This window comes from Hippopotamus amphibius, chromosome 6, assembly GCF_030028045.1.
Source record: "Hippopotamus amphibius kiboko isolate mHipAmp2 chromosome 6, mHipAmp2.hap2, whole genome shotgun sequence".
In the NCBI taxonomy this organism is placed as follows: Eukaryota; Metazoa; Chordata; class Mammalia; order Artiodactyla; family Hippopotamidae; genus Hippopotamus; species Hippopotamus amphibius.
In genome coordinates, this window is record NC_080191.1 from 34,447,560 (window position 1) to 34,473,974 (window position 26,415).

At 37.1% G+C, this 26,415-nt stretch overlaps 1 protein-coding gene across 1 annotated transcript in view; it reads left to right on the forward strand.

Moving 5' to 3' along the window:
- The window catches only part of RSPO3 (R-spondin 3), a 76,190-nt gene that overhangs the window by 20,204 nt on the left and 29,571 nt on the right, over window positions 1-26,415 (forward strand). Inside the window, exons 2-4 of the mRNA XM_057739151.1 lie at window positions 10,622-10,813; window positions 12,391-12,537; window positions 17,187-17,384. Coding sequence (XP_057595134.1) covers window positions 10,622-10,813; window positions 12,391-12,537; window positions 17,187-17,384 — 537 coding nt within the window. The remainder of the gene's footprint in view (window positions 1-10,621; window positions 10,814-12,390; window positions 12,538-17,186; window positions 17,385-26,415) is intronic.

Consider the following 26,415-nt stretch of genomic DNA (forward strand, 5'->3'; position numbering starts at 1 on the left):
ACATTCACCTGGGGTACTTCTTACAAATGCAGCTACCTAGGCCCGCCTCTTCATTCCTAAATCAAAACCTTTTGGAGTGAAACCTGTGCATTTGCCTCATTAACAACTACCCCAGGTCATTTTCACATATAGTAAAGTTTTAGAACCGTAGGCATAGACCTTCAGGTTCTCTATACCATTCCAGTACCATTTCCATGGCATGCCTGTCCTCTTTCAGTCTGTTCAAGCAGGTTCTTGTCTTCAGTGGGTTGCTAGAGTCCCAGAGGACTTCTTGCTCAGCATGTTGTGTGAGACCACCATTGATACCCACTAAAAGCTGTGTCTGCAGTCCTTAAAAACTAGCCCCTTCCTATGACTGCTAGTAAATCCTTGGCTCCTTGAGGTTCCCCAAATCTGTGTTAGAAAGAAGCTTCAGCATCTGCCCTCTCTCCTGTCTCCTTGCTTGGAGGCTTTGAGGAGTTATTATTGACTAAAGCTTCCAACTGCCTTGAATAAGAGTGGAAATAGTACAAGGATATGATTGGTACTTCTTGGGTAAAACAAAATATCTTACACTTACTGATTTGTGATGAGTGCCTGTAAGAGTGCTAGGTGCTTACACATGGTCTCCCTTAATCCTCCTAGTGTCTATCAGGTAGATATTCTTAGGTTGCAGATGAGAAATCTTAGGCTCAAAGAGGTTAAGCAACTATTTAAATAAATAATGAGACTGTGAACTCTTCGACACAGATTATTGGTTTTTTTTCATCTTTGGATGTTCACCAACTAGCCTAGTGTCTGGATGTTAGAAAACTTAATTGTTTAAATACATAGCTAGATGAAGAGGTACATTCTGGTTTTTCAGTTAGTAAATGTCAGAACTCGGTTTGAGTCCAAAGCCGATTCTCCACTGCACAGTCCCTGCCCTCCTCTAGGAAGTGTGCAAGGCCTGTTTCTGAATGAGGTTCAGTTAGGCGTGCACACAAGTACAAAAATGCATCATACTCACAAGGTGCGTGTCAGCACCTTCTGTTCTGTCAGCAATTTTGTGAGTCTAGGAGAAAAATCCACCTATTTTTTCTGCTCAGGACTTTAGATGTCGCACATAAAGCTGGATTTATTTGATGGTAAACCCACTATTTGCACATCTTCTTGCCTGTTAAAATACCACAAGTCCCTTGCCTGCTGTTTGCTTATGCTAAGACTTCAGCCATCAGATATGCCACTTTAGCATGCTATGTGGTGAGAAGATTTAAGTTTATTCAAAGCATAACAAAGTGGAGTTTGTTTTTAGCACAAACTGAAGTTTGTTTCATTCAAGAATGTGAACTTAGTAGTTATAGAATCACACCCATGCAGATTCATTACCATTAAATATCACATTTTCTGTTTATGTTGATTTCTAATTAATTCTCTTCTTAAAAAAAAAAAAAGGGAACAGCTCTCTCAGCCAGACCAGAGCACATAATGATTCCCACTGTTGGATGAACACTGTTGGATCTGTCTCATGAAAAACGCTGTTATTACCACCCACTAACTCATCAACAGGTCCTGGCCCTCTACAGAATCTGGGTCTCTGTCACCCCTGTCCACGCCTTCTTGTCCTCTATTCACCTCCACTTGGGAACATGGCCACTTGGAGAAGGGGAAGCTCTCCCCGCTTAGCAACAGCTGGAGATGCTGATTCAGTACCTTACGTTTTACACCCGTAGCAGAGTGCATTAACTTTATGATAGGTTTTCTACTTGTAGTTAGGAAAAAAACCACTATTTTTAGTTCTACAAATACTTTTTGTTGCAGTTTCAGCAGTAGTATCAACTATAGCTATCTGGTGGGTCACAGGAAAACTAATATGGTTTTCACTACTTTTGAAGAATCAACTTTGAAATTAGCCCTTACGTTATTTAATCAATATAATGGAAAAAAAAGAGCATAATAGTGGGATTCTAAAAGGAAGGTTATATTAGAAGTGAAGACTCTAAGTTTGTTGCCCTAAATTATTTAGACTGTGTCAGTATATGTCACTAATGGCAAGAATTCAGAAAGATACAAAAAGAATTATATGCAAGATTGCAAAATGTTTTACTTATTTACTCTTTTCATTTATTCTTCTGACGTCTTATATATTTCATAACTTTCCTGTTTCCTCTCACCACCACCAACACCCCCTCCCCTCCACACACACACACTCCAGTACTAAAGCAGGAAAATTTAAAACCCCAAAGCAAACTAAAGTTACTGCTAGAGGGAGATGGGTGGACCAAAAGAGAAATAATGTGTTCCCAAGAGCAAAGTACAGGTAGATCAATGTACAGTCTCTTCAAAGATTGGAATCTGAATGTAAATTCCCAAGTTATGTCGTTAGAACATTATCCTCCAATATAAAAATTAATAGGCAATGTTTAAGGAAGAAAAGGAAGAAATAGCCATCACAGAAATGTTCTGAGTGACACAAATTAGGTACACAACAGAAAAAAAAAATTAATAGGAAAACATGTTTTCGTGGAGTACAAGATGCTGGTTCTGTTCCGTGACCCATAAAATTAACAAAAATTAAAGTGAATAACTAAATCAGGCAAAATATGTTCTTCCCTTGCCTTCTGATATCTGCTTAGCAATGCAGAGTCTAAAAGTACTTGGTAGATAATCTCACTCTTTACTTTGGACCACAAGGGTCTATAGGATCTGACTCTAATCTCTTGTTTGAACCTCATCTCATGCCAGTCACAGAACTGCAGCCTCACTTGTTCCCTTTGTGCTGTTCCTCATGCCCTGTTCCTTCCCACAGTCTTTTTTCAGCTGATGCTCCACCTGGAACTCTCCCTCAGGTTTTCATGGCTGAGTCCTTTACATCCTCCAGGTCTCTGCTAAAGGGTAAACTTCTTAAAGGGGCCTTTCCTGACCACAGTATTTAAAATAGCTTCCCAGAGTTATTCTCTGCTTTACCCACCTGTTTATTTCCTTCACAACACTCATCACAGTCTTTAATCATGTAATTTTTTTGTTTACTTGCACGTTAACTGATTAATATCATGAGATCAGGAGCCAGATGTCTTATTCACTCCTACGTCTTCTGCACCATGTGTAGTGTTGGGCACATAGTAGTTATCAGAAATTTTTGTTAAAAACATTAATACTAGTCTCCACTATATATGTGTGTATGTAATAGCATATATATATAATAATATAGATATATTATATGTGTATATAATATGTAATGTATATAATATATATACACTACATATGATATTGTATATACTGTATATAATATTATATGTATAATATATATACACATAATGCAACCCACTTTCATCTTTCACTTCTAATTCTGATTCTATAGCCTGTGGATAGACAAAGCACAGCCATTGGCCACCAACTTGGCATCTAGCTCCAAATATTCATCATATCTTAGATTTCGGGAATTCTATATCTGCCATCATTTGCTAGCCATGTTCTTAATATTTTGAGCTGGCTTGATTTTAGTGGAAAGTCTAGCTAATTGCTACTTAATGTTAGGTCTGTTTTATTGCTGTGGTTTTATTTTAAAGTATTTATAGAATATAAATATTAGACTCCCTTCAGGAAATTATTATTCAGTAAGAGAAAGAGAAAGATTTTCCAAGTTTTCAAAGAAATAGTTTCCATTAAAAACAGCATGTTTCCCACATAATAATGGTGGAGCCCTAACTGGGCTGTATTCAGCAGCTGGTGAATACATTCCTCTCTGAGACTGTTAGGAATTTTGTGAACCCATTGGTCTGGGCACAGACTTTCAGAGTATCAGAAGTTGATTCACTGGGACAAAAGATGTGGCAGACTCAATGATTTTAACTGCTTCAGGGCAATTAATGTCTGTACTATTGATTTGACAAAAGACCAAATAGAACGTGTGGGTGTCATGTGTCTAATACACACACACATACATGTACATTTATATATTTAAATAGCATAGGTGAATTTTGTCATTTAATGATTGAAACAGTGGTGTATGAAGACATTAAAATCATCAGATGATACATAGTATTTCAAAAATAGCAAGATCTGTATATGTGTATACATAAACATGTTGCTCTTTTAACATTATTCTTCAAAAATAATAATAGAGGACTGTGACAGACCTCTGTTCATCCAGGTATCATTGTTTAAGAATGTAAAGGAGTATTGTATACCAATAAGTGATTATATTTATTTAAACAGCTTTTGATATTTTGCTGTCTATACCTAATACTCCCTAGTTGCCCAGATGGTTCTAGAGATCTTAGCCATTGTCAGTTCTGCTTGAGAAGCTTTAACTTGTGGATAAATAAGAAACATTGACTCTCAATATCTTCTGGGGTTAATTCAATAGAATTTGAAAGAGACTGCCAAGTTATTCAAATTTTTAACATTAGATTTTTCTTAAAGTGAATATGGCCAAACATTCCAGAGGAACCGTGAAACATCTCTTTTTGTGACCAAAACATTACATTAAACTTAAAAATTATTCTATAACAATCAAGTCTCACAATATGATAAAAACATGCTGTCCTGACTTAGGCAAGAAAAAAGTCTACATTTTCTCTAGGTGAATGGATAAGTGAAGTAAATGGCACCTAGAAAAGCTTTCATTACGCTATTTTGAATGATTTATTTCATAATTAAGCATCCTCAAAATGTATGTGATTTAAACTTGATTTCTTTACTATGTGTTCATAGATACAGGTCCCTTAAAATCAATTATTATAGGTACTTTCTTTTAAGTATTTACTGCTTTGACATCTTTATTATTTTTTAAAAACACAAATTGTTTATATTTTATATTTATTGCCTTCCTCTATTCAATGATCACAAACTCTTTAATGAGGGGACTTCCCTGGCAGTCCAGTGCTTAAGACTTGATGTTTCCCCCTCACGGGGGTATGGGTTCGATCCCTAGCGGCTACCCTGTGTAGAAGCAGAGAATTATCAGGAAAATTATGAAGAAATTATCAAGACTGAATATATTTCTGCCTTCAAGAAGCTTCCAGTCAATGTGAACATCCTTGTAAATGGTGAGGACGTGGAATAAAGGACAGATGTAAAAATACCTTTGATTACAGAATTTCACTGGTCTCTTCTCCCTATCCTGTCTCCTAAAGCCACTACATAGAGAAGAACAGACAGTGAATGTTGTGAAGACAAGAAGGCTTTAGGGAGAATCTGTATGTTTCATTGGTTAAAAATAAATTTATCAAATTGGTTAATTTATTAACTTTTGATTATCTGAATTATAAAATCAATGTTACCTTCATGCGTTTAGCACTAACTTTGAACTTAGTCAAGCCTATTTTATAAACCTAAAGTCTGTTAAATTTTGTACTTCTGGAAATTCTCTAGCCACAAATAAATGGCTATCAGAGGTAATTGGCAGCATGCAATAATGGATTTCTTCTGCATAGCAGTTTACAGTAGATGTTAGTATTTGCAGTTGGGCTTTGAAGGGGATTAAAGTAAGGCAAATCCTTGATGTTTACACTTAAATTGTTATAGAAACAGAACGTAGATTCCAATGCTGCAGTTGGTTTGGTACATCATAAACACTGAAGATAACAAAGATTCTATATTTTCCAAATGCTCTAGTACCATTTAAAACTCTATGTTCTGCATATTTTATCAAAAAATTTGAATTAGCTCTCATGGCAATAGCCTTTGGGAACAGTTGCATCAATTACACATCACAAGATTATCAAACAGAGAAATAGTAGGAAGCCTTGCTTAACAGCTAGAGAAATTGAAGTCCCTTACACAGGGAGGGTCGACAGTTGGGACACTGAAAATTGATTTAAATTATGCATTAAGACATACTCTTTTTTTTTCCTTTTATTATTATTTATTTATTTATTATTTGTTTTCACTGGGTCTTAGTTGTGGCAGGTGGGATCCTTAGTTGCAGCAGGTGGGCTCCTTACTTGCAACTCACTTGCTTCTTAGTTATGGCATGCAAACTCATAGTTGCAGCATGCATGTGGGATCTAGTTCCCTGACCAGGGATCGAACCCAGGTCCCCTGCATTGGGACCACAGAGTCTTTTTTTTTTTTAATTAATTAATTAATTAGTTAACATTTATTGGCTGTGTGGGGTCTTCGTTGCTGCACATGAGCTTTCTCTAGTTGCTGAGAGCGGGGGCTACTCTTTGTTGTGGTGCGAGGGCTCCTCATTGCAGTGGCTTCTCTCATTGTGGAGCACGAGCTCTAGGCCCACAGGCTTCAGTAGTTGCGGCACATGGACTCAATAGTTGTGGCTCAAGGCCCCTAGAGCACAGGCTCAGTAGTTGTGGCGCATGGGCTTAGTTACTCCGCAGCACGTGGGATCTTCCTGGAGCAGGGATTGGACCCATGTCCCCTGCATTGGCAGGTGGATTCTTAACCACTGTGCCACCTAGGAAGTCCCGGAATCACGGAATCTTTACCACTGCATCAACCAAGGAAATCCCAAGATATACTCCTCATACTTAACTTTTGTATACAAGTTAAGAAAATATACTTTCCTCTTTCCCAACTTTAGAAAAAGACATACAGATTTGACCATGTATTTGATGCATTTGTAGTCAGAAGTTCCCAATTTAAAGTTCCCATGAATTCTGCCCTTTTTCTTCATTTTATATTTACCCATGTTACACATCTTAAGTTTACTTATATATAAAGAGATTGGTACCAGGTATTAAAGATCTAGGTTCTAACCTTTGATCTAAGCTCATTATTTGTCCAGTAGTTTACAGCATTTCTTTGAATCCTAGTTTGGGGTTTCAAAATAAATAATTGTGATAGCTTCTACACTTACTAACAGCAGTTTCCATGGTTAATTTAGCTATGAGATACGTGCAAAAGTGGTAAAAATTGAAAGCAAAAGTGGTATAGAAATACCAAGCGTTACTAAAATTAACTGATGATATATCTTTTTCTCTTCCATATTTGGACTACTGTTCCTTCTTATGGCATCTTCGGCACCTTCCCCCTTTCAGAATGTCTTCTCTAAGTAAAAGACTCACATCTCTAACAACATCACAATATTAAGCTTCATCTACTAAGCATCACTTTTTTGGATATTTCACAAAATCTACAAAATCAGTGATACCAGCCCATGTTTATATTTGTAGACCTTCCTTCTTATTCTACTTACCTTGCCCCAGCCCTCCAACTGCGGGCTTTTATTCAACCATCCATTTCCTTTCTATTCATCGGCCAGAACACAAAACAAAAATCCTCTTACTTATTCAGTGCACATTCTGTTCGTCAACATATTTGATTGAGTCCACCTCTAAATATCCTTGGAATATGCATCCTTTTCTCACCACATTACACTGCCTCTACTATATTTTAAGCTCTTAGTCTTTTTACCTTGATCCTTATGTTAGTCTTCTCCTAGTTTCCATGCCTGCCATGCTACCAGGGAAATTGCCTTTCTAACACAGATGTGATCATATTACTCACCAGATTGAAGTCCCCCAAATCTACAGAATAAATTCCTTGGCAGAGCCCACCAGGGCTTTCATAATCTAGATCTATCCTGTGCTTCCAATTTTCTTGATATGCCTCGTACTTCCATTCACCACTACTTAAGCATCAGTTGCATGGAACTTGTGCCAGTCTCCTTCTTGATGGGGTAATTATGGTGTTCCCACCTCCAGCCCTGCCATGGCCACTTACATACAGATAACTTCAACACATTTTGTAAGATTAAGTTCAAACATTAGATATTCTATGAAACCTCCCCACCACCAACCCCCCCAATGCTCATATAAAATAGTAGTATGAAACATTGAAAAAAAATGATTCGGAAATTGAAAATAAAGGTATAACTAGGGTGGGAAAAAAGAAGCAACATGACAAAGTAGAATTCTATTTTCTCTCTTAGAATTATAAGATTTTTAAGGCTGAAAGGGCTGTTACTGTCAGTCCAGACCAAAGTTTTCTGTGGTTTCCATATAAAAAGTAAAAACTCTTGCCTTAAGATGAAGTTTGGGAAATTTGTATCTAGTTGTGTAATACCAACTGCATAATTTGAGTAATCCTTATACAGGGTTCAGGAAAGCAAACTGTCATGCTACTCAACTGTAAAAGAATCTAGAATCATAGAATCTGAGCTTAGTAGTCTCAATTTTTCTTACTTCCCACAGCATAATACTTAACCCTTTCTGAAGAAATAAAGTTTGCCATTATTTGTACCTGCCCAGATTCAAAATTCCCTGAGTGAAAACAGAAATTTTCTTTGCCAGTTAGGACAATTATGTCTTCTTCAATTTTTCAAAACTCTATATTGTCAAAACTTTTGTCTAAAAAGGCAGAATATGGGGGAAAAAGAGTGATTGTAGTACAGTGTATGAGTTGAGTGTGCTACAGTTCATCAGCGAAAGTTTTAAAGAGGGAATTGAGCAAGACACTTTGGCACGTCTCATAATTTGGGACAAAATTGTTACTAATCCTGGGAGCCATACAGAGGTGTCTCTTGCAGAAGTTTCCAGACATTCAAAACTCAAATTTTTAAATAAACTTTATTTCAAGGTATATCAGTTTTTGAGGTTCAGAACATGTAAATCATATTTATTTTCATAACTGATCTATTTAAAGTTATAATTGACAGAAGTTTCAAGGGGCTTAAACTTATAATTGTGTTCCTTTGAGCAGCTGTGTTTCAGAGACAGATCGATGTGGACCAATGCAGTCCATCTTTGTTTAAATTCAGTCACTTACTTCCCTGAGCTTGGAGTGATTTTCTTTCAAACTGAGGTCCATTTTTCCATCAATAATTCTTATGAAAAAGGTTTTACAGGTTTTGACCTACGCCTCTCACTTTTTGAAATGGGTCGATTAGATTCCAAACACGTGGCGCTCTCTTCACCCCTCTCTTTTTTTTTTAGGGTCTTTCCCCGATTAAAATATGTACACATTTTCTGTAAGTCTCCAATGCTAGAGTTACTGGCATGAAACATGACCCTGTTCCTTGGAAGGCAGTATTCACTTACAAGTCCCCCAGGTCCTGTAATGTCTAAACCTCCTGTGCCACTTTAGATGTCCACCCCACCCCACAGAGGAGCATGTACAGGAAAAGCAGACGTCCTTTCCCCCACACATTTCCTCAGTTTATTTACAAAATGTCTTGGAATGAGAACGAGCTGCTTGTGGTTCCTGTGGCTGATTCAGAGATAGTTTCCTCCAGGCAGAGGTTGCTGGTCAACCGAATGACCTCTCTGCAGCCACTCCGCGCACCCCTGTGGTAAGGCTGATTGAGCTTATGAGTACCCCTTCTAACTAAGACTGGGGGGTTTCGCTTTTGCAGTAAAGAATTTAGCAATAATCAAACATCCCTGTGAAGACAGACAATAATAGCAAGGTCTCTCCCGCCACCAAAAGTAGTCAGAGAAACATGGGATGCCTTTGCACTCTCGGGCCTCAACCTTGCTTCTCATAGGGTCAGGATTATTCCCTTCTGACTTCCTGAAGGGACAGTAAAGCTATTAATATTGTATTTGAATAGAGAATAAATACATTAGGAGAAGAAATCTTCCCAAACACCAGGTACGTGAGAGATGCACCTCAGTCAGCAATGTTCCGTCAGCTCACACATAGGTTAATAGTTATATTAATAGTTAATACTCGTTTAAAAAGGTTTAAAGTTGTAAAGATCTCAACTAAACATGAATCTTCCAAATGTTTGTTTGTATTTGTTTAGACTTGCTAATGAATAGTCTCACCACATGTACTGGTGACTCTTGGAAACCTTGGAATTCTCAGGAATATGTGTGGTAGTAGCCCTTAGAATGGACTGGTCTTCACCAAATACATATTTTACTTAAGTAAATGAAAGATGAGAGCACAAAAACTGTAAGATTTCTCTCCCAAAAGATCCAATATTAAACATAACTTATAATAAGTATTATTATAAATACTTAATATGATCCACATGGAACTGCTGGTAAGCTAAATCACATTTTCACCATTATATCAATTTGAACTGATAAGAATTAAACTCACGTGAGAAGAAATGTTTGCGGAAAGCATTGTCAGGGAGTGAGGTGCTAAAGAGCTACACAGCTGCAGAGTCAATTTGCATTGAATCAAAGAGTAAAATTGTGTCCTCTAATAGACCAGAGTTGAAAACAGATCTCTTAGAAAGTAGTGTCATTACTCAAATCAAGCCCCAGTCTATGTTGTCATGCTTATTTGAAGATACTAGAGACATTCACCACTTAAATGAAAAGCAAAACGAATATGTATTGATTTCAATGAGTGAACACAAAATACCCCTCTCTAATCTGCCAGGGTACTAGTTCAGTGAGGATATTTCCACTAGGTATATACTATCTATAAATATTTTAAGGCAATATATTCTTATTTTTCAAACGCTTTAATTTTAAGAACTTTGAAATTAAAATTATATATATATGAAATTAAAACTACATATAGTTTTAATTTCAAAGTTCAAGATATAAATTTGCCTTTTATATATATATAAAAGGGAAATACCAGCACAGAAAAGAGAGGGGAAAACTCCCAACTAATTCACCCATTACCACCAAATTGAAAGCTAATAATAGAAAATATGTATCCTGCCCAGAGAATGTCATTGAACTTCTATATTTATGATTTAACTTTTATTTTTGTCTTTCTACATTTGTCCCCCCAGTGCATCCTAATGTCAGTCAAGGCTGCCAAGGAGGCTGTGCAACGTGTTCAGATTACAATGGATGTTTGTCATGTAAGCCCAAACTATTTTTTGTTCTGGAAAGAATTGGCATGAAGCAGATTGGAGTGTGTCTCTCTTCGTGTCCAAGTGGATATTATGGAACTCGATATCCAGATATAAATAAGTGTACAAGTAAGTGCCTACACAAAAGTATGTTTTTATCTCATCCTTGGGGGACTTTCCAGATTTGAAATGGCCTCTGGCATATTTGTAATAGTCAATATTCAGTAAATAATAATATTTACCTGACAATGAGGCCAAACCATACTTGAACTTAGCCCTTAGGGCAGGAAAACTTTCACCACTATAAAAAATTCTCCAGGTTTGAGGGGTGTTTTTTCATCGTAAAAACAAAAACTGAGAATGTGGTTATTATTCGTTGAACCTGTAGAAAAGTACTGCAAGCACCAATGCCATCTGAGTTCCCACCCTCATTACAAAATCCAAGTATTTCATGACTGAAAGAAGTAATTCAGCTATTTTCATTTCAAGAAGGATTCCAATATAGCAACTGAAACATTTATTTATCAGTTGGAATTAAATGTTGGAAACACTCTCAGATCACTTCTCATCTGGACCCTGGAAGTCTACTCTCCGCACTGTAGCCCCAGTAACCTTTCAAACTGTAAATTAGGACATTTACAGCATATGCCACATGTGGCCCTGCCTTCCTCTCCACACTCAGCTCCTACGACTGCCCCTCAACCATGCTGCACTAACCTCACTGGCCTTCTTGCAAGATCTTCCCATTTCAAGGCTTTTGCAATGACTGCCGTACACTCACTGTCATGGCAGTTTGGGAAGCTCTTTCCCCATACCTTGGCTTGGCCGGCTCTCTCCTTTCATTCAAGATTCTACTCAGATGTCACCTTCTCAGAGAGGCATTCCATGACCATCTTATCCAAAATAATCAACCTTTTCCCCTTATCAGTCATTTTTTATGTCTTTTTCCTACCTTTTGTTTTTATCATTATTTTTTCCAGAGCACTTATCACTCTGGAACCAGACTGCCTAGATTCCAAGACCACTCTCCTATGTGGTCCTGAGCTAATTACATAATCTTCTTTCAGAGCCACCGTTTTCTTATTCATAAAATGAGAATCATAATAGAGCCTACCTCACTAGGTTATCGTAAGGTTTAAATGACTTAATATTGTAAAATACTTGTAGCAGTGTATGACCTACAGTAATCACCATATAAGGATCAGCTATCATTACTGCTTTATTGTATCTCCCCTCCTAGAATGTAAGCTTTGTAGAGTATGGGCCTTATCTCTCTTTTGTATGCTGCTGTCAACCTGTACCTAGAGTAGGGCTTGGCAGACAAGGTGCAGTCAAATATTTGTTGAATTAACAAATAGACCTCAAGAGCAGAACAAAGGCAATATCCTAGTACATTCATTAAAGTTCTAATGAAACAATTTCACTATCATTTAATATAATCAGACACTTGGTCTTATAAACATTCTTGTCAAAGATTTTTTTTCATAAGGCAATAAATACAGTAATTTTGAAATCAATAACTGATGCACATCAGCCTAATGACTATGGAGGAAACTTTAATTCGGTTTGGCAAAATAATTTTGAGCCTAAGTGTTTGTCTGACATACAAGTTGCATATGCCTGTGTTGTAAGTATACAGAACTGGACCAACAATAAATAGCTGACGCTAATGGAAGCACATTTCTCTTTTCTTTTTTCATTTTCAGAATGCAAAGCTGACTGTGATACCTGTTTCAACAAAAATTTCTGCACAAAGTGTAAAAGTGGATTTTACTTACACCTTGGAAAGTGCCTTGACAATTGCCCAGAAGGGTTGGAAGCCAATAACCATACCATGGAGTGCGTCAGTATTGGTGAGGAGGAGCTCTGAGACTTAGGAGGGATGAGAAACACCACAGATGATAATGTCAGTCTCCATGGAAGTGCTGCTCAAAGTCCTGTCTCACAAGAGCCTGAGGGACTGTCTCTAAGAGGCTCAGTCCATCCTTCTTTACAAAGATACCATTCTAATGGACCTTACTCAGCCTGTATCACAGTAAATTTAACACCCTGTGGGTGCACCATTATTTCTTAGGGACTGTCAATAACCATTTCAACTATTGTGATCATTATAGATTTATTTTGTATCATTACTTAATGAAGTTTTACTTATACTAATTGATAAGTATACCCACACTTCGAGATATATATATATATTTTTTTTTTCCACACGCACAAAATTTAATCTTGAACTAAATTTCCACCTTAGGTTAAGAGTTTCCACCTAGGTCTAATGTCAACCAGTGACCAAAGTTATTTTCCAAAAGGAGGAAACATATTCTCTGGGTACAGCCCATTAATACTCAGTAAATGGATCAAAGACTTAGAGAACTGGATCTAATATGGTTAAAAAAAAATCTTACTTTTTTTCTCACTCTGCTTTGCTAAAATGTCCTGCTTGCACAGGTATTCAGAGACAAGCAGAGGATTTTGGAGTTACTCAAACTGACAGAAGGACACAGTCCCAGAGTCTGATTAATTGCAGGCTGAGTTTCCTGGAGGGGAGGTTCCTCAAACAAGTTGTTTGTCTGAATAACGGATCACTGTCAGGCTATATTTTCCCTCTTTTAAATAGTGTGCAGCTACTACAGCTACGAGTTTGATGAACAGTTGGGGAGCAGATGCTAAACCACGTGGGGAAACAGCAAGTAAATCTCAAAATCCCCTGGGCAAGAGCTGCAAGAACCTTTTGATGCTGCAGCGATGTTGGCATATGCACACAATTGTCCCCTTGATTCAGTACAAGATAGTCTCCAGGACGCCCCTGGGGTCCCCGCAGAGAGATCCATTAGAATCTAAAATACTGGAGTAATAACTCTGAAGTGGTGATTTAACCATTTCAGGTCCGCATGAGGCATTTACTTCTAAACAAAGTTTTTGTGAGAATGAAACAAATAGATGATATTTTAAAGATAATTTCAGAAGCATCTGGAAAACAACTTTCCTGAAATAGCTTATGGCTCAATTTGGTTCACTCTTTTATTTTCTCCTCTAGTCAATAAAAACACGGAAAATAACTTAGAAATAGGGTAAAAGGTACATGAGAAAGCACTTCAAGTTCATCTGTTTGTAGGTCCTGAGGGCTGATGATTAGAGGTAATAAATTCCAAGCTGTGGAGAAAATAGGAAACAGTTCTGTGGAATATTCAAGGACAGAAATTCAGGATGAGTTGTGGAAAGTTTGTGGTATTGCTCTACCCAGGAAAGGGGCGAGTGTTTAGATTTTCTTAGTTGTTGAAGGAGCAGCATCAGTCCTTCAAAGGCCATTTATCTTAAATGTGTTAATGCTTTCCTATCAGAGAGAGCATTCAACACCTGGCACTGTTGTATTAGCTATTAAAGCTTCCTAGTAATTTATGCTACTGTTTAGACAAAGATTATTTGATAACACAATTAAATTTAAGAAATTTATATATTTTGGAATAAGGGTTAGCAATCTAAAAGCCATTTAGTGAATCTAGCTCATTGAACAGGTAGGTATAAATGACCTAGGACATAGAAATAGCAAAGCAACAACTTTGGTTCCGGGCTGACTCTTGTTCCTTGCTCCATAAGGGATGTCTCCCATCATATAGTGTCTGGCCTACAAGTACTGTGTGGGCCATGCCCGTGGGTTTGCCTCAGAATTTCACAAAAAAAGACAACCTGCTTGATTATCCCTAAAGACCATTAAGAGCTGTTCCTTTAACAAACATGAAAACCAGGACCCAGAGAACTGAAATGCTGATCCCAAGGACACAACTGGAGTTATTGTCAGTGCTATAATTAGTACCTCAACTCTAGCTCTCTAGGGCAGAGGTTGAAGAATGTGTCCTCCCGTTGCTAAAATCTATACTGCATGACTTGTTTCTTACCCAGATTTTAAATTGAGAGAACATGTCCTAAACAGAGAAAACACTGTCCTCCTACAGAGCTAGGGTGAAAGACTTATGTCACAACATACCCACTCCCCATGGTTTGCAGGTCAAACTAAGCAAAAATGTTGACTGAACCCAATTTGATAGGAGAATACATTTCTTCCACTTTGTGCTCCCGATATTTGCTTCCTTTCTGCACTGTCATTCTGCCATCTTCATGGCTCTTCTTGGAGAGTTGGTGTTGTTCAGCTAGTCACAGAGGGAAGATATGTAGCTCCAAACAGTGAGTAGCAGAGTACATGGCCTTATGCTATGTTCTCTCTGGCACCATAGAGTCAGGCAGCAAGAATGAGAACAAATGAATAATGTTGTTGTAACACTGGATGCTGGTGAAACATCCAATTCAACTTTTCGCCCAATTCAAGAATCGCTGTTACAGCATTCCAGGCTGATGATCAACCACGCCATGACCACTTCCAGGGACAAAGAGCTAATTACATGTGTGAGACACTTGTTTCAGTAGCGAACCGTTAAATGTTCCAATGTTGAGATTGTTCTTAATACAGAAAATAGGAGAAATGCAGAAGTTGAGCCGTTCTGTTTTTTTCTTAATTACCTCTTAACCAAATAGTGCCCCAGGTCTACATTATTCATTGAATGACCCGAATATTAATGAAATCACTCTTTTTGTTGTCTTTACAATGTTCAACAAAGTTTCCATTTTTCCCAAAAATATTTTTTGGATGCTAATATTAAAGGTTTGTTCAACAGTACTTAGCTAAGAAAATTTCTTCTCCTCTCAAGGCTTTTTAACTGTCCCATCGTATTAGAGCTCTTTATATCAGAAGTCTTTAGTTTTGAATATTTTTCCTCCTTCTTCTGCAATGGAATAATCTAAGATTATCACTAAAATTTCATTTTTAGAACCATTCATCATCTGACTAAAGACTCACAGCTACCTATGTTGTAACTTTTTAAATCTGTTTTTCTGAAGTCTAGGTATACGTTTGCCTAGACCGCCTTTGCTCTTGTGAAAAAGCACCAAAGTTTGGGTCATTTCCACATCATATAATTTTTTTCTAATTTAGTCCTTGTAGTTCTGGCATTAAATGAATACTGGACAAAGTTACAGCTCACAAACTTGGATTTTATTTATTTATTTTTCCATTTGCTTTCTTGGAGGTGTTTTTATTTGTATGTGCTAAAGCTCTGCTACTTTTTATAATGAATAATATTGGGATCAGAGATGTGACCTTAATTGGCAAGGGATTATGATATCATTAAATGATTTGGTTGCTCTATTCTTTAACCAACTGAGCGTGAAGACTCTTTCGAAAGAGGTTCAATAAAGTTAATTTAATTTCATAGAAACTTAAATTCACTTATCTAATCATTTCCATTCAACTCTGTGTTGCATTCAGATACCTGAAAGTGACTGAAAGAGCATGTGAAAAAAATGTATCGTGAATGGTTTTAAATTTCTGAAACATTTAGCTTATATTTCTTGAGGTTGGAATGGAAAATAATATTCTGCTTTAAAATAAAGATTCTTTAAGTCAGAAGGCAGCAAGAAAGATTTCTGGGAATTTGTTTTTGTGGAAAGAGAGTCTTATATGATCTGAAAGAGTTACTGTTGCAAGCCACTTCAGTTGTTGTAAGTCAGGAAGTTTTATGAACATAAATATAAAAATATCACCTTGCACGTATTTATTTTTATTAGAAGTGCAAAAATCTGTCATAAGACCTTGGAAAGCCAAGGGAAAAGATTGATAACATACAGAAAAAGGGAAAAATCTACAAAAGAAGTTTTAGAAAAGGTATATCAGTTCATCCTAGAAATCAGCCAGTCAGGTGAATTCTAGAAGCAGTTTATCAGCTGCAGTTGACCCAGAATTCACTTAAAATAGTTCTACTATGCCTGATCTACACCCATTAATAAATGACAATATTTAAGTACTCAAGAAAAGGCACATGAAGTAGAAAAGGCAGTGAGTTGTAGACCAAGGACATGGATTCATTTTTTGCTTAACCATTCTCTAGCACAGACGTTCTCAAAGTGTCTTCTCAGTACCTGCAAACCTGCATCACATGTATCATTAGAAATGCAGATTCTCAGGCCCCACCCCAGATAACTGAATCAGAAACTCTGACTGGGGAGAGGTCCAGCATTCTTTGTTTTAGCAAGTCCTCTCTGCAGGTGATTCTGTTGCACACTAAACTTTGAGAATCAATTCTCAAGTATGTAATAATGACTAACCTATGGTCAGGATCAGTCAATAATTGTAGCAGTGCTCTAGAAATTGTAAAGCATTGGTCAGTTGTGAGTAATTACATTAATGCCCGGGTTAATCAAATCTACAGTGAAAAGTAAACCCAATGCAAGAGTGAGTTTACCTGATAATATGAGGACTAAAAAATGGAAAACATTCTATTCCTGCTTTCCCTTTCTCTTTGTTTTATCTTTAAGTCATCTTACCCAACTTCGTTCTGCAGGATTTCTGTTCAGAACTTGGGCAAGTATTGATGGAAGCAAGCCTTCTTGTTTATTTAACAATTGTGAAACTATGTGTGAACAAACTGAGGCTGTTTCTGGTGTTCTGTTTCAGTGCACTGTGAGGCCAGTGAGTGGAGCCCTTGGAGTCCATGCACAAAGAAAGGAAAAACATGTGGCTTCAAAAGAGGGACTGAAACACGGGTCCGAGAAATAATACAGCATCCATCAGCAAAGGGCAACCTGTGTCCCCCCACCAGTGAGGCAAGAAAGTGTACAGTGCAAAGAAAGAAGTGTCAGAAGGGAGAACGAGGTACAATCATACTAACAACATGTGCTTGTTTGAATCCTCATGATTTGATGCAAATTTCACTTTATTTCTTAGGAAACATTTAGCATTATCACTCATGTCTGAAATGTGTACCAAACAAAGAATACGTTGGCTGTAAATTACAGAATATTGATATGGTAATTTTTTTAAAGGCGCTTAATATCAGAACTTTAAACTACGTAAAAGTGTGCTAATTGAATCCTGGGGAAGGGGGCTGCATTATAAACATTTATGCCTATATCTTCCTTTTGGGCCATTATCTTTCTTATCATCCACCTTCCTAGCACCTGGAAAACTTACAGGAAGCCTCAGAAACATAAGGTCTAATACCATTTGGTACACGAGCATGGTGAATACCAGCCATCAATTTATTCCTTTCTTCATTGCCTACAAACCAAAGTAGTGCAATTTGTAGCTAAACATATTTTAAAGGTTACATATTTTATTTTGTAAGTATAATACAAGCATCAATGATACTTTATCCCCAGTTTTTTTTTTCATATTACACTAACTTTGTATGCGAGACTATAGAACCTACCAAATCGACATTAAATAACTCTGTTTAAGAGCTTGTTCTGAAGTCTTATGAGTGCCAAGGAAAAACATATCATTTAATATGATGCTTTAAGGTGATTAAACTTCCATATAGAAGATCTGCAGTTGTTGACTTTTAAAATATAATTTTTCCATCTTTCTCACTAATCCTCAGCACCACTGCCTACAAATATGTTATGTAACTATTGGTAGTTATCTGCTGAGCCTATAAATGATCCTCTCAATTAATTGCAGCTTGGCTCTGTAGTTGAACTTCCTTTGCTTATTTCATTCATTCATTCATCATTTTATTGAATTTTTACTTTATGGCCACACATAGTGCTAAGCCCTGGGGATTCACAACTGAATAAGGTACCATCTCTATCCTGAAGTTACACTCAGAGTCCAGTGAGGGTGAAGATGTTTAAGCAGATAATCACAATATCACATAGTAAGGGAGATTTGGTGTGTGGAAAAGTTGGACGGAAACACAGAAGAGGGTGCTGTGAAAATTTGAACTCCGCTCATACAAGCAAGAACTTGGGTCCCCCATACTTTGCAGTGCCTTTCACTGTACCAAAAGACCAAATGGACCATCAGCAGGATGGGTACAGCCTGCCATTGCCATTAGTGATCAACTAGTTACTGTGATACACTTCTTGAATACGTGGGTTATCTTAAAGGGAACTTCAAGCTTTTGTAAATTCGTAAGAGGTTTTGCTTAAAATTAGGTTTAAGGAATGAAAGTTGGCTAGTGAAAAAGGTCTTTCTGGCATTTGTTACCAATTAATTTAAAACATCTTAGATTTTAAAAGTTGGATTTGGAAATCAAATATTTCATCACTCTACTTGTTGGTAAGCTCCCATAGCCGTACATTTACTTATGTTTACTAAATTTTCTTGAAATTTAATGAGTTACAGGTGGTCTTTGTTCATATTACTCTTTCCACAGAGTCTACGTTACTAATCAGTATTTAGTATACTTTGCTTGCAAAATATGTGAAGAAAATCTCATCCAATAGAAAAATTAAATTATGATAATTACATTTTATTTCTTTTATTTGAGAATGTGGTCTTCTAATATTTTGCTACCCCTGACAGACATTAACATTGAGAATGTTAGTTTTTAAATTAGCAACAAAGAAGATCAATAATTCCATAAGAAGTTTAAAATAGTAACCTGTAAGATAAGCTTGACTTAAAAGTTTCTTTCTGGTCTTTTTACCTCCCCTCTGAGTAGGATTCAGTGATGTTTTATGTTTACAAAGAGGACTTTATACAACTAGCAAATTTTAGATGCTTTATTCTTTTTCAAGTTTAAGGATCCATAGACTACCAACCAAAAAATATGAATTACATGCATAATTAAATTCAAGATTTAGTTCCATTTTTATTTAATTTTCATTCATCTTTTTATATGTCTGTCAAAAACGTTTTCTCAAGTGGCCTAGAAATTTAAGGTAGGAAAGAAACTACTTCTTCCTTCATTCCTTACTTCTCTAACCTTTTGGCTTTCTTACTTTCTCTTAAGAGTAACTCACATATCAAATAAATATTTATTTGATATGAAGAAACCAAATAGAAAAGTAATTATGACCCCTGGACATGCCACTCTATCAAATCACATCAAAATAATAACACTACTCAGAGTCTTCTCATTTATATTGTATATCTCAGAGCTATGCAATAAAGTGATAGATACAAACACAATAAGGTGATGAAGACATGATTTTTCCTACCACTAGAATAGCTGTTACTTGAGTTGTGCCTAAATGCTTGTAGATTCATAAAATAACATCTTTTAGGTTCATGGGTAAGCATTTCCAGATGAGTAAGCTAAAAGATAAGGTTTTTTAAAACAAAATATAGCCTGCAAATCTTGAATTTAAACTTACATCTATCATCTCTGCCTAAGAGGTTAACAATAGACAGAGGTAGATAACTCATATTTGGAAAAGGTATGGAGCATGTGTTCAGGGTTTCTTCTGCTGTGTTGTAATTGCCAAAGGCAGGGTCTCCAGGGAAGAATGATAAGATCCAGAAATGACTTTCCAAAATGTACACAAAGAAGTTGAATGGGAGGAACTAGTTTTTAGTAACAGAGTGGATTATTCTAGTTGTGAGACGCATATTTATATAGATGAAATGTTCACATATAAATAAAAACTTGGTTGCAAAATCTTACACATACACACATTTTTCTTTACTAATATTCTTCTCATGCTTAGAATAAAGTTAACCCGAGGAGATAAATGTCATTTCTGTAGCCCCAAATCTAAGCTTTTATCTGGTGTACTACTTCTTTGCACGTTTAGGATTATTTCCCTTTACCTGACATGCTGGGTTTTAATTAGTCTTAACTTCATCAATTTCTAGCTTTAGTAAGAAGTTATTACCATGGCAGTAGTTTCTAGCTTGAGCCTGTCTCAACTGAATTATATATCTGAACTGTCAAAGATATGTAACATGTATTTTAAGAGGTTATGAAAGCTAACATATGCTAGTATCATGTATGCCTTAAAACAACATACTTGAAATAGAAGTAAACAGGGAGAAAATGTACTTCTAATGGCTGCCAACTTATACTTATTAACTCTTGATATATTGGGTGTAATCTCAGATAAAGGAAAGTGAAACAGAACAGGGAAGTATATATGTGTCTGTATTTGATGCAAAAGAGTGAATTTTTTTGTTTGGGGTGGAAGGCAGGGTGCAGAGAAAGGAAGATCACCAAAATGTTTCTCATTCATCTGTACATTCCTCTAATTAACTGAAGAGAATTTCCTATAGATACTGGGTTTTGAGATAATTCACAAAGAATGAAAGAAATTTTGTTCTTTGGTAAATTGCATGAATAAGATCCTAATTAATTACATGTGGTACATGATCTTGGGATAGAAAGGAGAGAGAACAGTCATGGAAGAAATGGGGCAGGGTCTACTATCTTGGTGTAAAGAAGAAACAGCATTCTTCCTAGCAGAGGAGGAGAAAAGGAATCCATTGAAATATAAATAAATGAAATGTCCAGAGACATTTCCAAGCAAGAAACAAGTGTGGGAATTATTGCATTATTTGAACATCATGCACCGTTCCAAAATTAAAAAGTACAGTTGTAAAATTCTACTAGGTTTTACACAGAAGACAAGTGTTATATGTTAACTTACAAATTGCTATTAATCATGTTTTCAAACACCAATATTATAAATATACATTATATTTGTCATGAGTATTATATTTAAAGTTACAGTAAAATTCGTTTTTAAAAAGGGAAACAAATTAAAAAATGAGTCTGCTTTGTTCCCAGGTTTGTGCCTCTGTCTTTTAGTTTACTTCATAAAATCTTTATAACAACTACTCCAGTGATGAAGTTTTTTCTACAGGAAGGATTCATATTAAATATTCAGTCAAATCAAAACAAGACATTTAGCCAAGATTTTCAGAACAGTTCTCAAAATCCAAGTAGAAGGATTCATTAGCTCAAAATTGTAGGATGCCAACTGGCTTAGAGAATTTCAGTGATGTCCTCTCACCACCTTCACCTCATGGAGGAGGACCAGCTGGCCTACAGACACTCATCCTGTGTAAGCACTGGAGGATGGGAGCTTTCTGCTCTTTCCCTGCAGCCAATCAGGACACTAGCCCTCTGACACAGGTCAGAGAAAATTCGACAAAGTACAGAGCTGAGGCATTAAAGACTGTAGTTTCCAACCAGGCATGACTTTGCTCCCCAGGGCACACTTCTCACTGTCACACTTGGAGGAGGGGGATGCTACAGGCCTCAAGTGGGGAGAGGCTGCTAAATATCTTACAATGAGCAGGACAGCCCCACACATCAAAAATGATCTGCCAGTCGTGCCAAAGATGAGGAACCCTGGCATAAACTCAACAGTCTCTCTTTGTTATCCCTCTTTGAGGCCTAGTCAGTCCTTACCCAGATAGGTTTTTTGTTTAGATTCTGGGAAGGACCAATGAAAACCTTTCATTGCCACCAATGGAAACCTGCACATGGTGCAAACCTTTGGTAACAAGAACACTTTGGTGGAAGAGGGGAAATTTTTGCCCCCCAATCATTACAAAGGTAATGATCAATTTTATTAAAAATTATTGTTCTTTGAATTGAAAATACTCCAGTACTTAGCGATGTTTAGAACCTCCAAGAAAGGTAGTCTTTTGAAAATAAATAATGCCTTTTGCTCGGAGCGATAGTCTCTAATACAAATGTATGGACTTTCTCTTAAAGGCTAAGCCCAGTTTTTCATTTAATGTCCCCCATGGCGAGGCCTGTCATTTGTTTAATCACTATTTAGCTCTCTTTCCACGGAGCCTAATTATGTGGCTACAATCATCTCTTGTTCTTTAATGCTCTCCTATCTATTAGGTTAAACCATATGAAACTGTCATTTTTGTTGATTATAAATGGTCAAATAGTAGCAGTTTCATAGGGTTCAACCTAGTACTTCAAAATTTTATCTCTCTGAATTTTGTAAATATTAGAACTAGACCTAGAGTACCATTGTTACTGACCAAAAGATTACAGTTTGTATATGCCACAACTTAATTTAAATATTACACTTTTAATATTAATATAGGTATGCTGTTGTTTTTGAAGGATGTAGGCACTACTGATCTCTGAAGATCCCCATAAAAACATGGTTCATCTTTGGGTCCTTTTCAGTCATGTTCACTCACGGCCTACGCACTGATTTACTTGATTACATATTTTCTCCCTCGCTATATTACTCAACTCTTACTCCTGTCTCTTTCCCACCAATTCCAACTTAATTCTTGAAGCATCAAATCAGCTTGCAAATTCCACAGCTATGTGTCCGAATTTATTATCCATATAGTTAAAAGAGTGTTATCGCCTCTGTGACAGGCCCCAACTTCTCTCATTGATTCCTCTAACATTGACATTACAGTGGCAGGATCTTTGCAAGCATTCTCTGTTGCCCAGGTTTGTGGGTTGAAGACAATGCTAAGATACAGTTTACTCCCCTCTGTAATAGTGGAGCTGAAGGATCACATCCAGCACCTATATAGATTTTGAAAAAACTAACACAACAGTGATTAGGTTTCTTGCCTGAGCACATTTTACAATTCCTTTGTATATTCTTAAACTTCTCAGTGTTAATGAAGAAGTTCTGCAGAAAGTAAGAAGCCTTTTATTTCATGTTTTGCAGTCCCAGGTACTATACCAATTATTTAGAATTCAACCAGCAGTTATTATCTTTTTATAATTAATACCAAGTTTGTACCATGCCATTTTGGTAAGCTCTCTAAGATTTCGGGGACATTCCTAGTGGTCAAAACTCATGGTGGACATTATTCACTGTGGGAGATACTTAAGCGTTACTATTATCTGTGTAGTGCCTATTTCGCTTTGGTGGTAGAAAAATCATTTATAGGCTTCTCCACTGTGTTGGTGTGTATACTGCAGCATGTCTAGTCTAAAACAATCTTTATGGTAAATTATTCTTGCAAATGCCTATATTTTCTAAAGATTTCCTTTTTGTGATTTTTTATAAGTATCTAATGCTTTTCAGTGCATTGGTATGTGGAAGGTAACACACACTGGTCAGGATGTTGAATAGAGTAGTAGCTGTAGCATACAAAGCATACTTGAGCCCTTAACCAAACAATGATCTTGCCATTGTTTAGCTACTGTCCATCAGAGTGAAGCTTTTTCAGTTAGCTTTTGCTGCATAAGAAATAACCCCAAAACATACAGGCTTACAACAACCACCACCATTTATTTAACAATAAATGTGGGTAGGCAGTATGGACTGGGATCCACTGTGCAGTTCTGGCTGGCTCCCTAGTTTGGTGGATTGGTTGAGAACGGAGGAAACTGCTGTTTCTATCATCCTCAAGGTGGCTGGAGGTTCTACAAGGCTCTAAGAGGGTGAGACGAAGCAGTGCCTCTTGAGTCTGGGCTCAGAACTGGCACAGTTTTACTTCCACCATGTTCTTTTATTCTGTGCAAGTTACAAGGCCAGTCCTGATTCAAGAGTTAAAGAAATAGATTTCACCTCTTGGGGGAGACGCCCCAAAGCTACTATGCAACTTGGCATGCACATACAGGGATGAGTGGAGAACTGTAACCATTTTTTTCCATCTGCCATAGAGGTCGTTCTCTGTGGCAGTTAGATGAGTGTGATTGCTCATTTGTTCAGCCTTCTCTTCCTAGCTAATGTAGTGTCTCTTCCTTTGTAAAAACACACTCAATGGTTGATACAGGAGATGGTATATAGGAGATTACTTCTATTGTATCTTCCAATTTGAAAAGGGCAGAATGGGAAGAATAAATAAAAGGCCAGGCCAAGATACCTTCATTCACTCAACACGTATTTATTAAAGCACTAGCTGTGTGCTAGGCACTTAAAGGTGCCAAAGATCTAGCAGTGGACAAGAAAGACAAAAGTCCCTGCCATCATGAATATCTTACACTAGATATTGGTGTCATGATTTAGATTGGTCCACAAAGTAAAGACCACCTATGATTAGCTCACTTGTAGCATATACTTGTGTGGACAGTTTTGTGTGGACAGTTTTCATCTTTGCGGTTTGTTCCGTCAATAGCTGCTGTTTCATTAGTTTGCTAATACATTTACAAAGACATTGGTTTATGCTGGCAAAAACAAAATACCTCTGACTACTTTTTGTTTTGGTCTCAAGGCAAATTTATTTTTCTGTGACCACCATGTTGATATGCTAATATGTGTTTGTGAGATGGCTAAGTAGGGTTAAAGGTACAGCTTGTGGCTGTGGAACAGAGCTGAGTTAACGGGCCCTTTGGAGGAATGACCCTGAGACCTTGGCTTCATGTACAGCCTGTTCTAGCCAACTGAGATCCCTGCCAATTAGGAGGGTTCCCTAGAGAGAGCCTAGGAGAGCATCAGCATAAATTTAAATTCTGGACCCCCAAGTATAGTTTCCAAAAGGGCCTTCTTGTCCTTTGCTAATTACTAAGTAAACATTTCTCCAGCAAAAAAGACACTTCCTCCTTTCATGCTCCTGTCCTCCTTCCTACCTCCCTAACACGGTCACTCCTTGAAACTGCTGGTGTTGCTGAAACCTTTTTGGCAAAGAAGACACCCCACATTTGAAGGCACAAAAGAATTATTCTTTCCATAGATCATTATCTTGTTCTCTTTTTATCTACTCCAGTAACTTCCTCCTAGAAGCGTTACAGACGAACTTTGTAGATTGTTATAGCCTGACAGAAAAGACTGGTTACCTGTCCACAGGCCTCCCAAGAGGTGTGACCAAGCAAATACAACCAGGTTACAGTTAAATTCCCTGCCCTCATTGAAACAGAAACATTCTCAAATTTGTTTACACTAAAACCCTATCATTTTTTAGCACCATGAAAGCGAAAGGCCACTTGAGTGGTTTAATTCTTGTACATTGCTGTCAAAGCAGACCCCAAATAGAATGTGGTATATTTTTGTACTAATGGACAAATCCAAGCATAAAGTTTCTAGCACAGTGGCTAGCACCAGTGGGCTACTGTTATTAACATGTGCAAAATGGGTGTAAATGAGAATTTCTTCAAAACCTGTTATTGCCCTAAGCTGCCGCTCTCTTCCACATGTACTTCACTTTCCATTTAACTTTTTATTCAGTTTCCTTTTCCTTTTGTTTAAAGCATCTCATCTCACATGTCCTAAATTGGAAATGCTTTTCTATCATTTGTCTTACTGTTTTTTAGTTTCTCTAAAAAATTATTTGCAAATGTATGTAATTATTATTTTAACCAAAAAACAATATCTGAGTATTTATCCTTCATTGTGCTTTTTCACCAAGCTCACTGTTACCCTCTGTGTATTCATCAGGATATTTGAAAATGACAGATTTCAAATTACCTTAAGGAAAAAGAAAACTATTGGCTAAAGACACAGTTTGCTCTAAGTACTCAGACGATGCCAGTGGATCCATCTTCTATCCTCTCTCTTTCCTGCCATTTCAACTCATCCTGCCTCTGTTTCTGTTTGTCTATTGGCATTGTTCTCCCCTGCTGCAGTGAGTCTGTCTCTACTCACAGAGAAAGCTGGCTCTAGGAAGCCCTGTCTACAGGACAGAGTCACACTGCTCTCAGTCCAAAAGGGTCTCAGTCTTTCAGGGTCCCTTCATCCAATCTCATGGAAGATGCGAAGTGACCCTGCTTGGCTCCATGTCTACCCTTGAACCCATCACTGTGTCAGAGGAAATGGAGTACTCTGATTGGCCTGCCTCAGTCACATGCCCACTGTTGAAGCCAAGGGACACATGGGCCATCTTGAGTGGCAGTTCTACGTAGAAATGAGTGTTAGGCTGACAAAACAACAGATGTAAATGATCCTCTTCCAAAAAAAAAAAAAGCTCAAAATTTAGAAGCTTGTACTCTTCTGTAGGGTAATCCCTGTCCAATATTATTTATAGAAAGTAACATTTAAGTGAGAAAGTGTAACCAAAGTGTTACTCCATCTGTTTTAGACTC